The sequence below is a fragment of the Pseudorasbora parva genome, chromosome 11 (assembly GCF_024679245.1).
Source record: "Pseudorasbora parva isolate DD20220531a chromosome 11, ASM2467924v1, whole genome shotgun sequence".
NCBI lineage: Eukaryota > Metazoa > Chordata > Actinopteri > Cypriniformes > Gobionidae > Pseudorasbora > Pseudorasbora parva.
In genome coordinates this window covers 13,002,438-13,016,580 of record NC_090182.1, presented here as the reverse complement: position 1 = coordinate 13,016,580, position 14,143 = coordinate 13,002,438, and the positions used below count along the sequence as shown (strand labels likewise).

Below are 14,143 nucleotides of genomic sequence, written 5' to 3'. Positions count from 1 at the left end.
GCCACTGGAGCGATTGTTATGCAAACACACGGCGAGCAACAGTACTTTTATTATGACGGGACACAGTCATGAGCGCCATTTCCACTTTCCATTAATAGGAGGTTACACACTCTGTTTATCATATTAGAGACATTTAAGTGTGTTTAAAATGATGTTATGACGTTACTCTGTGCGTTCGCTCGGCGGCTGCTGTGACACTTGTTTATTCTGCTAAGAGTAAATCGTTTCTGCCAAATAAACCAAGGGTAACATAGATATGACGCAATTGACAGGCAACTCCCTCAGACGCAGACGTCCCAGGTCCTTGGTTAAAATAGCCATTTTCTCACAATTTACAAATAGTTGGAAACATTTGGGATTTTGTAAGAACTCACCTGAACAAAATATATAACACTGGCCTGGTGGTTTTTGGATATTTTACTGCAAAAATACTGCATAGTGCACCTTTAATTACAAATGCGCATTCTAATATAAAAGTATCATGGTTTGTTTTGACATAGTAAGTACTAAGGTATTCTTTCAATTACATTCATTATCATTTTGACTATATATGCTGTGGTGTACATTTTTGCATTGCAGGGGCTGGGACTATTTACATGCTGATTATGATAGCACACACACAGTAATGTGAAGGTACAGAGAAGGACAGGTCACAAAAATGTTTTTTTTTTTTTTTAAAGGTGTAATGAATTGGCTTTTTTTTTATATACTGTTGTCTGAAGTAAACTAATGATGTTTGTGTTGTTTTTTTTACATTCAAAAACATCATAACTAATAAGTAATAGGCTGTTTTCTAGACTGGTTTTGTGGCTGTCTCCTGAACTCTGGATTTTGATGGGCGTGATGCACTGGAGACTTGGAAGTAAATGCCTACTGCTAGGATTGGATAAGATTTGCATATTTAATGAGCTTAAGCTCCCCTGTCAGTTCTGTGACATGAGAGAGAATGAGGGAGAATTGGCAACCAGAATGATTTTCTCGATCTCATGGGTCGTAAACGTCTTTATCAAACAAACACAATGTTTTATTTCTCATCGACCTGCGACTGATTGGACTATTATTTTTATATTACACATAGCCCGCAAGATCGGACGATATAAGTGCGAACCGCGCGCACACATACACGTTCGGCGCGCGTGCCACCCTTCAGATGTCAACTTGAGAGAGAGAGAGAGAGAGAGAGAGAATAGCAGAACAATAACGGAATAAGAGATTGATCGGCCTGCTGGGCTTTGAGAGCCCTGGCCCATACGTGTCCAGCGTGCTAAAGTTACGCTCTGTTAGACACATACACATAAGCAAAATGATCTATAACAATGCAATACTATCATATATAAAAACACGTTTTACTCACATATGTGTTCTACCATTCCTGTCGGATCCAAATCCAGCATCGACCAGAGATTTGTTTACAAACGATCCCGCAGTGAAATGAAGTGAATATGTCTTCCCCAAGTGAGCTGGAACTTAAAAATTTAAATTAAAAATAAAGTTCAACCACTCATTCCTAATATTAAGATCAGAAGGAAGCTTATGCAGCGACTGTGTTCTTCCACAAACAGGAATAGCGCAATATCTTAAATTGTTGTTGACCAGTTTGCACGAGCCCTCCATGATTCGGTGGGCGGGGCTACGGAATTAGACGCGCCGGTGTGAAGCAAAGGACCGTTTGCTGAGCCTGGTGTCTATAAAGAAGCTTTTCTTTGACTAACAAGAAGGTTTTCAGCTCTGAAACGTACAGGATATTCTTATATTACCATGACCTTTTATATATAAAAAGCTCAAGGGAAAGTTGATTCCTCAATTCATCACCCCTTTAAAGAACTTGTTATTAAAGAGATTGTGGTTCATCCAATTAGATCTTAGGGTGTTTTCACACCTAGCTCATTTGGAGTGTTTGTTTCGGAACCGGGTGCATTTCCTCCCTTAGTTTGGCATATATTTTATCATACATCTACTTTTGTTGGTAATCCACGGCAAACCACAGATGCTGTTGATTTAGCCCAGTCATATTTAATCCAGAATATCCTTTAAACCCAGGTTATTCCAGCAGGAATTTGACCTGCAATGAATGAGTCACTTTAGATAAAACCGTCCGATAAATGATATATTAGCGGCGTTTGGGTGGGAATATTCTTGCAATGTCATGATTCAGATTAGGGCCCATTGAAAGCTCAACACAAAGTTAAATTTTAGCTCACTGGAGTGGATTGTACCAGTGACCTTAAGCACAAGCTTTGTGTAATAGGAGTATGATGTATTTGAAGGCGTGTGTGCGGGTTCACGTGTGTCCTTTTATATTTACACTGTAATGAGAAAATATCTGATAAAAGTAAGGTTTTAAACTTCCACATACTGAAACCATTGTGTTGCTCTTTTGTAACATATGTCTGCAGTCCTTTATAAAGTCTTTACAACGTTTACCACTGTTAGCATGGGCCGCAGGAGCTGGGCAGCTTTTTTCTCACACAGAACTTCAAAAGCATCTGGATGTAATTTGTAATTTTCGAGAGTTACCGTGCGGAAGAACGTCAGACAAGAGCGGGCCAGGACCTGATGTAGGATCATGTTTACTCATTTATTTCAAACAGAGACACCTTTGTATAGAGCTGATTATGTAGAAACTGTAATATTATGAGTAAAACGGCAACCAAATCATAGTGAAGGGCATTTTTTGAACATTGGACAGAATTTTTTTGTGTGTGCATGTTTTCATATTTTCTTTCGGAATTGTCAAAGCAGCTTCACGGTGTTAACAGGAAAATAATGCAACAGAATTTGATTCTGGAGAAAACAGTGCCGTCATCCAGCTAATTTCAATTGTCATAGCTGAAATTTAAGTGTCCCCAACTGAGAAAGCCAAGGTTAAATACATTTTAAATAAAATTTAAATACATTAAAATGTATTTAAATGCACTTTTTCCATCTCTATACATTGCATACTTTACTTTGCATACTTCATTTTACCTGCAGTTTCTAACCTAAAAGCTAAAAATCATTCTTATGTCAAGACCCGTTTCAATGAAACTGAGGACAGTGAATGTTGATTTAAGCTCAAAACGAATGCTAAACACCATAAAAGTAAAATAAAATGGCTTGTACAGTATTACAAGTATTCTCAAACTATACAAGTTTTTTTTTTCCTTCTTCTTTTTTTCAGTGAATGACTTTATATCAAAGTCTTTTCATACACACTCACCTAAAGGATTATTAGGAACACCTGTTCAATTTCACATTAATGCAATTATCTAATCAACCAATCACATGGCAGTTGCTTCAATGTATTTAGGGGTGTGGTCCTGGTCAAGACAATCTCCTGAACTCCAAACTGAATGTCAGAATGGGAAAGAAGGGTGATTTAAGTAATTGTGAGCGTGGCATGGTTGTTGGTGCCAGACGGGCCAGTCTGAGTATTTTACAATCTGCTCAGTTACTGGGATTTTCGCGCACAACCATTTCTAGGGTTTACAAAGAAGGGTGTGAAAAGGGAAAAACATCCAGTATGCGGTAGGGCTATCAAAATTGCTCAAAAATGAAGTTTGAATATTCCTTCTAAAACAAACACGAATATTTGAACTATTCGAACATCTGGGTGCGAATTTTGTCAATGACGTGCATTACGTCAATAACAGGACAAATTAATACAAAGAGACAAAACTACTTGTATAGGTTGTCTATTTAAGTTTATACATATTTGACAACGTATTACTTACACAAAAAATTTACTAATGGCCAAGAAGACCGTAGAGCGCAGACCTATCTCTCTCCCTCTCACCCTCACGCTCTCTGCGGATAACGGTTTAAATGAACAACCGCTTTTTCACCTTTGAAATTCGTTTTTTAAAAACTATTCGAATATATATATTCGTTGACAGCCCTAGTATGCAGCAGTCCTGTGGGTAAAATTCCTTGTTGATGCTAGAGGTTAGAGGAGAATGGGCTGACATATTCAAGCTGATAGAAGAGCAACTTTGACTGAAATATTTCACTGAGTGAAATATTTTCACTTGTTACAACCGAGCATTTGTGAAGCCACAACATGCGCAACCTTGAGGCTGATGGGCTACAACAACAGAAGACCCCACCGGGTACCACTCATCTCCACTACAAATAGGAAAAAGAGGCTACAATTTGCACAAGCTCACCAAAATTGGACAGTTGAAGACTGTAAATATGTTTCCTGGTCTAATGAGTCCTGCTTTCTGTTGAAACATTCAAATGGTACAGTCAGAATTTGGCATAAACTGAATGAGAACATGGATCCTGCACCGTGCAGGCTGGTGGTGGTGGTGTAATGGTGTGGGGGATGTTTTCTTTGGCACACTTTAGGCCCCTTAGTGCCAATTGGGCATCCTAGAAAATGCCATGGCCTACCTGAGCATTGTTTCTGACCATGTCCATCCCTTTATGACCACCATGTACCCATCCTCTGATGGCTACTTCCAGCAGGATAATGCACCATGTCACAAAGTTCAAATAATTTCAAATTGGTTTATTGAACATGACAATGAGTTCACTGTACTAAAATTGCCCCCACAGTCACCAGATCTAGCTGCAACTGCTTGAAGCCTCAAGTGGTTACCTTATGGTCACATGGTGATGAAATAAAAGGGTGTTCGGTCAGATAAGGTGATTAATTGATGGAGTAATATAATGCGGTTTACGTCATGCCAAAATGACTGCAACTATAGATAACAACTTTATTGTTATCAGAATAAAAAAATATGTTTCTAGGTCAACATCACTCAGCAAACTGTACATGAGCTATTTTTAATTTAAAGTTGATTTTATTTCAGGGTTTTGGACGTTTGGCATTCTCACAGTCATGTAAATTTTTTAAAAGAAACTGTAACTGTAATTTCCAGTACCTGAAAAATCAACATTTCAATAGTCAATATAATTTTTCCTACAATATCTATAAAATATGGCTTGAGCAAAAAGCAAGCAAAAGCAAAATACAAGCACTGTAAAAGCCCCATAAAAATAGTTCATATGACTTCTATTTGGAAGTCATACAATAGTTTTATGTAGTAAACTTATCAAAATTGAAATCATCTTTCACTTGTTTGGATGTCAGCAACAATTTTATTTCAGTGTTAAGGTTTGATGTTCTCACAGTCCTGGAAAACTTTGATATATCCGGAAATTTTAAACGTTTAATTTCCACTGCCAGACAAAATTAACATTTCAATAGTCATTATAAATATTCTACTAATGCTCAGATTAAAAGTATTTTTGTTGACTAGAAATATCTTGTCTGAAAAACAACCAATTCATTTGAAAAAGTTCAAATATTAGACATATTTTGGTGTATCATAATAAACTGAAAATGTAATGTCAACTACTTTTTGACAATATATTAATGAATAAAATATTTTTCATGAATTTAAAAAATTGTAGTTTTGAGCTTTAAGATATAATAATAATAATAATAATAATAATAATAATAATAATAATAATAATAATAATAATAATAATAATAATAATGCTAGATAATAGATAATACATCTCTGGTGCCTTTATTTTAGTCAAAAATATCTGTATACCGTCCATGTAAACTGTTGTCCATGTTTCCTGATGCCAAAATATTGCTGTGGTTATCATCACTATGTCGACCATCTCACGTGTTTGTTAGCACGAGTGACACCTCCTGATAATTTACAAGAGCAACTGGCTTGCAGAAAAACACAGAGGCAGCAGATGCTTACGGGCTCAAGTTCAGGCCCCCTGCCAGTTCTCATTAAAGTAATTTCCCTGCAGAAAAACACTGAGCTGCGTGCTGCACTTCTTCTGCACCTGACCTAACAACTGCCACACAACACGCAACTCTTCCTCATAGTTTCTATCTCTCTCTGTTTTTCTGTCTCCAACAGGTTGCCATACACACAGTACTTCGGTGGCGTGTCATCTCTGAGCAAAGAACAGTATCTGAAGATAAACGGCTTCCCAAACAACTACTGGGGCTGGGGAGGGGAAGACGATGACATATTTAACAGGTTCGAGAACTCTTCTAAAGTACTATTTCACCCAAATAAGACTGTTCTAAAGTACTATTTCACCCAAATAAGACTGTTCTGTCTTCTATTTTTTTATTCACCCTCAGCTTGTTCCAAACCTATTTGCTGACTGGCGAACACACTAAACAAGTTTTTAGAGAAACTTAATATCCATAACCATAACCACCATAATAACCACTATAACCCATTAAAAAAATAGCCCCACCCAATATTTTGATATTCTTGATGCTGCTCTGCTGCACTCCATTACGCACTGCTTTGTTTGTTATAAGGATGACAAAAAGTGGTAAAAGTAAAATGTATAGGCTGGTTTGCCTTAGCTTAATCAAAATGACCAAGATGGCCAATCAAATCAAAGTAGGTGGGGCTTACAGTTCACTGAAGACAAGTGCGAATTTGAATAGAACACTTTAGTTTTAGCAGTGAAAGAATGCATTGTAAGCAGATAACATTTAATATTTGACAACTGTTTATAATAAAAATGTTCAGCGACGACAGTAATGTGATGCAAACTACTATTTTTAATATAAGTTTCACTGTCTTTAATTTAAAAAATGCAAGCATTTACATATTCATGTAATCCATAAGTGACAAGAATGATTTGCGTTCTTGACATATTAGAAACAAGTAAGAGTGACGTGTGCCAATGTGCCAGTGGCCTGTCAAGCAAAAAAACACATCTAAAACGTGTATTTGGAAGTCATACAATAGTTTTATGCAATAAACAAATCAAAATTGAAGTTGTCTTTCACTTGTTTGGATGTCAGGCATTATCATGAGGGAGGAAATAATTAAAATGTTAAACATGTTAAATGTGAAATGTCTTTGCTTGCGTTGGCATACACCCACGTTCAAATGCATATGGATGAAAGTGAATGGAATGTAAAGCTCAGTGTGAATGCCCCTTTCTATAAAAAACAGTTTGCCGAGCTCATGTCTGCCTTCTAGTGAAATTAAACGAGGAAACTTCTGATCCAGCAAAAAACGGAAACGTACGTTCAGCTGAGGCTTCCATTTTAAGCCTCTCACATCCTGTTGCTGTGCTTTCAGCATGGCATTGCACAATCAAAAAGTTCAAGCACGTGATATAGAGCACATACTACCTTTCAAACGTTTTTTTTTTTTTTTTAAGAGAAATGTATACTTTTATTCAGTGTCAGTAGAGACCTTTACATTGTTGGGGGGAATCTAATAAATGCGGCTTTTTTATGATCCCGAAAAAAATAAGGTTTCCAAAAAACAAAAACAAAAAAAAATGTAAGCAGAACACCTGTTTAAATGGTTCTTGAGCACCAACTCATGTGACACTGAAGACTGAAATAATGATGCTAAAAATGTTGCTTGTTGCTTCTACCGTATTTTTAAATAAATGCAACCTTTTTGAGCATAAGAGACTTATTCTTTTTTGAAAATATTTAAATTTTACTGGCCCCAAACATTTGAATAATAGTATAGCTGAACTTTATAACATATTACTAGCAAAATGCCCTGGTTCTATGTTCATAATAGTTCTGCCACAAACAGGAAGGGAAGGGGCAGATAAAACTTATCATCAGCTTGTCAGGGTGCAGACAGTAACCGAAAGATGTTTAACGCCTGATTTATGTCACAGAATACTTTCCCACAGCTGCTTTGTTTTTCGTGTGTAATTTTTCAGTTGTTTTTTGGGCCTTTCACTATAGTTATTTAAAGAATAGTGGAGAGTTACACTGGATTAGAATTGTGAACTTGCATCCCCCTCATGAACACCTGTATTTGTCAGCCTTGTTTTTGCATGGGGAATGGTTAGAAAAATACAGAGCAAGAAACTGCTTTTACATTTCAAATTCAAAGGAATACTTGGTGACTCGGCCTGAACTAAACCTTAACCTTCACTCTTTCCCCGCCAGCGTTTAAAAAAAAAAAAAAAAGTTGCCAGTCACCGGCAAGGTTTTTTACATATGCATTTGCTTATGATCACTTGTTTTACTGCATCTTCCACGTGTGTGTTTTGATCAGGAGTTTCTGTACTCATTTCAATAAAGATAATATGAATTTATTTAAAGTTAAATGAATAATGCCTAGTAGTGATGTTCGGTTCTTGAACGGATCGTTCTTTTGAGCTGGTTCTTTGCAAGTAACCAGTTGAGCTGGTTCATTAATCGAACCGAATTGAACTTTAGTTCCGGAAGACACAAAAGCCGAAGTAGCGTATCTGACTAAAAAAAAAAAAGAACCGTCTGAGCGAGTTCAAACATCTGTTGAAGTCTGCAGAGAATTCTGATGATTGGGTTGGCCACCCAAGCACGTAGGCTACTGGAAATATGCTTATGACGACAACTGTTATTAAATAACATTTTATTAAAACCTGCAAAAACCTTTCTGTTGAGAGATGTAAATATATTTTACTGTAGTTTGTGCATGCAGATTATATTTTAAGTTGTTAAGCGAAATGTACAAGTTTATAAGGCTATTCTTTCTATATAGGTTACTTTAGACGTGTAACATATCTGCGTTTATGCATGTCTAGGCAACTCAATATTGGTCAGTTGTATGCGACATAAAGGATCATGGAATGAAACTGTAACCACAAACACCATTAACTTGTGAATGATAAATAAAGTGAATGAAAGGCAATAATCAGCTAAATGCACTCACGCAAATAACTTTATTTGATTGTTTCAATATGCATTGACACAATTACTTTATTTGAATGTTTCCTTGATATAACATGACACCGAGAAAGGCATTAAAGAAATGCATAGTGACATTATTGCATGATGATGTCAGGAGCCTATGATTGAATCCACTTTTTGAACCGGTTCATTGAGCCGAACTGTCTGAAAAGAACTGGTTTGCAGAAATGAATTGGACTTTGCATCAATAATGTTAATAAATATAAGATAATAATAGAAAATATCAATACAACAACAAATCAATAAAATGTGGAAAATGTTGGAAATGTGGTTTGTGGAGTTTGGGAACAAAATAGGAACACACAATCTCAAGAACCCACTCTTCAAACAAAGACACAAAACTGAAATGAGAGAGAGGGAGACACAATTCAGGAGCTTCTTAAATAGGTTGCCACAGGTGCAGCTTGTTTTCATTGGAACAGTCCCGCCCAAAAAGGAGTCTCTGGCCATTTCTCAAAACCAAGTATGCAAACTTCAGACTTGTGTCCTTGTTAGCTCAGACTTGCCAAGTTCGACTCCGTAGAACGAACTCCAGAGGAAGTCCAGTAATTCTGCAAAGAGAACAGCAGCATTCTTGATAGCGTCACTCAGCTCGCTCTGGCTTCTCTGGTTATCTCTGTATGTATATTTGAGGCTAAAGCGCCACTCTGCCTCGTTGTTTTCGTTTAAAAAAAATCTTAAGCACATTAATAGCCACACAAATGTAGTTCAGGCAAGAGGTACATTTATTTTCACTACATATATTTATAACAAAATGAAATAAAATACAACCCTGCCTCTTTTCGTTTAAATTTAAAAATAAATAAAAAGTAAACATCAATATGTGGTTCATGCAATAAGTGTGCATATATGATTATCTTCAATGTAATAAAATTAAATATGACATAAAACATAACCCAGTCTCTTTTTGTTTAATATCAGTTTTAATGAACAAAGAAATACAGTGAGGCAAAAAAAGTATTTAGTCAGCCACCAATTGTGCAAGTTTTCCCACTTAAAAAGATGAGAGAGGCCTGTACATTTCATCATAGGTACACTTCAACTATATGAGACAGAATGAGAGAAAAAATCACATTGTCTGAAATTTAAAGAATTTATTTGCAAATTATGGTGGGAAAAAAGTATTAAAATGAACTTTTGTTATTGACCAAATACTTAGTTATATACCCTTTGTTGGCAATGACAGAGGCCAAACGTTTTCTGTAAGTCGCCACAAGGTTTTTACACACTGCTGCTGGTAGTTTGGCTCATTTCCTCCATGCAGATCTCCTCTAGAGCAGTGATGTTTTGCGGCTGTCGCTGGTTTCACAGATCTCTGGCAACACAGATTTTCAAAGATTTTCGATGGATTGAGATCTGGAGACTGGCTAGGCCACTCAAGGACCTTGAAATACTTCTTACGAAGACACTTCTTCGTTACCCGGGCGGTGTGTTTGGGATCATTATCATGCTGAAAGACCTAGCCATGTTCCATCGTCAATGCCCTTGCTGATGGAAGGAGGTTTTCACTCAATCTCACAATACATGGCCCCATTCATTCTATCCTTTACACAGATCAGTCATCCTGGTCCCTTTGCAGAAAAAATTCCCCAACGCATGATGTCCCCCCCCCCCCCCCCTCCTTTCTCCTTCAAACGCAACAAGTTGAGTTTTTACCAAAAAATTTAATGTTGGTTTCATCTCACATTCTCCCAATCCTCTTCTGGATCATCCAGATGCCCTCTAGCAAACTTCATACAGGTCCGGACCATAGACCGTAAAAAAATATGGACGACTCGACATCATCCGTTTCCGCTTGGCCGATTTGAAGCTTTCAGGCGCCCTTGCACGGCGCGGACATCTTGGGACCGAGTCTGCGCAGTAGCGATTTCGGGACCGGAGTTGCGCAGTAGAGCGCAGGAAGTAGAGCAGGAAGTACAGTCGCGATATCAAAAGCCCGCCCACACTCTCGCAGATGCAGAACAATTAATAATGTTGGTGTGAAATAAACAGTTATGGAAATGTAGAAATTAAAGCTAAAGCTCTAATCTGCTCCCAAAAATTTCGAAAAAAGTCCGTTAGTGCCTCAGTGACAACTTCACTCAGAGAAGCCGTCAGTCTCAGCTGTCAATCATGACGTCACACCCCCTGTTTTTATAGCATCAAATAACTAACTCAAAGTAAACTTATTTTTAAAACGAACACCTGAAATGAAATCATCGTGATGATAACTGCCTTCAGTGACATAAACTAACTTTGGGGAAACATTTTTGAAGTGTAATTTTATTATTTAGTTTGCCTCGCGTCCATTAGAAAACACAGAGGGGCGGCTATACTGGGACCGGTCACCGGGGGGCGATCGAGGCGCGAAAGCTTCAGTAAATGAGAGGGAGACTGCAGGCTTGGTCCAGACATGTACTGGCTTAAACGGGGGACACGTGGCACTGCAGGTTTTGAGGCCCTGGCAGCATATTGTGTTACTTATGGTAGCCTTTGTTACTTTGGTCCCATTCACTAGGTCCCTCTGTGTGGTTCTGGGATTTTTGCTCACCGTTCTTGTGATAATTTTGACCCCAGGGGGGAGATCTTGCGTGGATTCCCAGATCGAGGGAGATTATCAGTGCCTAGTGCAGGACTACAATTTTGTTTCTGATGTCCTTTGGCAGCTCTTTGATCTTGGCCATAGTGGAGTTTGTAGTCTGAATGTTTGAGGCTGTGGACGTGTCTTTTATACTGATAACAAGTTCAAACAGGTGCCATTAATACAGGTAACAAGTGGAGGACAGAGGAGCCTCTTAAAAAAGCAGTTACAGGTCCGTGAGAGCCAGAAATCGGCTAATGTAATGTCTCTGAACCTGATATACCATGAACTTGATGTAATATTTATGAATGTTTATTCTTTACACATACATACAAGTGTGTTGTTTTCACAGGGTTTCCTCTAAAGGGATGACCATATCAAGGCCTGATGCAATCATCGGAAGATGTAGAATGATCCGTCATGAGCGAGACAAACAAAACGACCCCAATCCACAGAGGTACATAAACGTATTACAGTTTTCCGCCAGGCGTTCTAAAAGTTTAAGCACTTTGAAATGTGATGCAATAATACATTGTCAGTTGAGTGACTGCTTTGTTAAATGGTTAACAAGACTTTTACAAGTACTTAATGCCCTCCTGCTCTGTGGAATGTTAATCATGTAATTTCCTGTTACAGGTTTGACCGAATAGCTCACACAAGGGAAACAATGGCAAGGGACGGGATCAATTCACTAACATACACAGTTGTTAAAATAGAGAAAGACCAGCTATTCACCAAAATCTCAGTGGATGTGGGAAAACAATAATTCCTTTGCGGAGACCAACTTAAAAAAATACTTAAGTGAAACTGCAGCGTTGCCTGTCAAAACCAAATGTGCCTTGATATATCAAGTCAAATGGACTAATTTAAATGTGGATTATATATTTTTTAATAAGACGTAAGTACTTAGAATTTTTTGTTTTGCCATCTTTGCACATGTGATGGTAAACACAGGGGTCCGGACTCCTTTTGCCCAATATCAGAACTCTTTGGCTGCTAAAGGAGACACACAAGGGTTTCATGTTGCTCTCAAGAGGCGACTGGCCAACCTTGTTCTGTCTCATATACTTCTGCTGAGGAAAAAGACTATATTTTGAGCCATTTGATGGAAGCAGCATATTAAATTGATCCGAATTGAAAATGTCCTTGTGGTGGGACAATGAATGTGAGTTGCTGTGTATGGGATTATTTAGTTTGTGTGTTGGAAAGTGAATATTTAAAAAGTTTTAAAGTCTGCAAGCCAAGCAATGTAAATAAATCTGAGATTTACCAATTAAGTGCTGTGGATATTCTATAATCACATACCAGCAAACCAGCATTTTTTGGGCTGTCACATATTTATTTACTTTTATTACGAATTGCATCTTATTATATTGTTGCTGTACCAGGTTATTTGTATTTTACAGAGCCTTTTAAATGACTTCTCGCTTTGTTTGGGACGAGATGTCTGAATGTATTGGCCTGCATTGTTGCTTAATGCACATTGGACCATTATCATGTTTGCTGGAGCACCAAAGTGTCAGCCTTGCATTTAAAAAGACACTTCTCCTTTCCGTTTGGTGCGTTATCTTTGCTGTATTTGGATTTTTGGTTGCAAATCTATGAAATCGGAATGCAGCACTATCAGGTCAAGCTTTCAGATTAGTTTTGTTCCATTTTGTTGCCTTTAGTCGTTTATTGCATCATGATTTTCTCAGATCTATGCTGGTTATTAAGGGCACAAAAATATTCAAGCTCTCTACTGTAATGAAAATATAAAGCCATTGAGAACTTTGCTGAATTGATCTGTTGATACTTGTATTTTTTCCCTCTCTCATATGTGCTGGTCTGCTCTTAAATTTTTCTTTTGAACAAAGAAAACAGTGTTTTATTTTAAAACCTGTCATTGTGGAAACCAAAAATGCCTTTCAACTCTGTCTGGGGACGAAAGGCAGACGAAGCAAATGAATGTATGTCAGCTGTTTGCTCAAGTGCTTTTCAAGATGGCGACTTAACAGCCTGTAAGGAATGTTTAAGTTGCACAGCCATTTTTTCCTCTGTGCAGAGCACCCCAAAAAAACTGTAGTTTTTCTTTCCAGCTTAAAAAGTCTCCCATGCCTTATAAAAACTCCTTTGCACCAGGAAAGAAAACTACCTCTCCACTCAGCACAGCACCCGCAAGCAAAAGGGATTAGCGGCTAATGCTGTCTCTAAAATGCTTTGGCAAAAAAAAATCTTTGGCTTTTTCCCCTTAGGTCAGTTAAAGTGAGGTTTAAACCTATTTAGACAATGGTCTTTGTTTGAAGGCCAGCACATAATTAACTGTTCTTTTCTTTTTATAATTCATTGTTTGATTTAAACTCAGCTTTTTGTTTTCCATTTTTTGATCCCTGTGTTCCTCTTGCTTAAGTGTAATGCAGTGAACAATTAACTTAATTTTGGTAATAATTAAATTGTTTGATTTGACTCTTTGTGTGTAACTTTACTGTGTCGTGATTCACAAACAAGTTAGCCCTTGCCTAACCACCTATGCTGCCAGCAGCCATATTACCCTGTAGCCCGGCTGGTTTCCCACTGAAGCTAAACAGGGCTGAGTCTGATCAATATCTAGATGGGAGACCAACTGGGAAAACCAGGTTGCTCCTGGTAGAGGTGTTACTGAGGCCAGCAGGGGCGCTCACCCTGTGGTCTGCGTGGGTCCTGACGCCCCAGTATAGTCATGGGGACACTATACTGTCAAAGAGCACCATCCTTCAGAAGAAATGTTAAACCAAGGTTCATCATGGCCTCATCACTGATTGGCTTCATCACTCCGTCTCCACTCCACCAATCAGCTGATGTGTGGTGGGCTTTCTGGTGCACAATGGCTGCCGTCGTATCATCTAGGTCAGGGGTGGGGAACGTTGATCCTG

General features: G+C 38.0%; 1 protein-coding gene across 3 annotated transcripts in view; it reads left to right on the top strand.

Annotated features, from left to right (window-relative positions):
* The window catches only part of b4galt1l (DP-Gal:betaGlcNAc beta 1,4- galactosyltransferase, polypeptide 1, like), a 31,590-nt gene extending 17,893 nt beyond the window's left edge, over window positions 1–13,697 (top strand). For all 3 annotated transcript variants that reach the window (XM_067457125.1, XM_067457126.1, XM_067457127.1), the window contains 3 exons: window positions 5,874–5,996; window positions 11,605–11,709; window positions 11,889–13,697. In XM_067457125.1, the coding sequence (XP_067313226.1) occupies window positions 5,874–5,996; window positions 11,605–11,709; window positions 11,889–12,018 (358 nt within the window). In that variant the 3' untranslated portion in view covers window positions 12,019–13,697. The remainder of the gene's footprint in view (window positions 1–5,873; window positions 5,997–11,604; window positions 11,710–11,888) is intronic.
* Window positions 13,698–14,143: the final 446 nt, after the last annotated feature.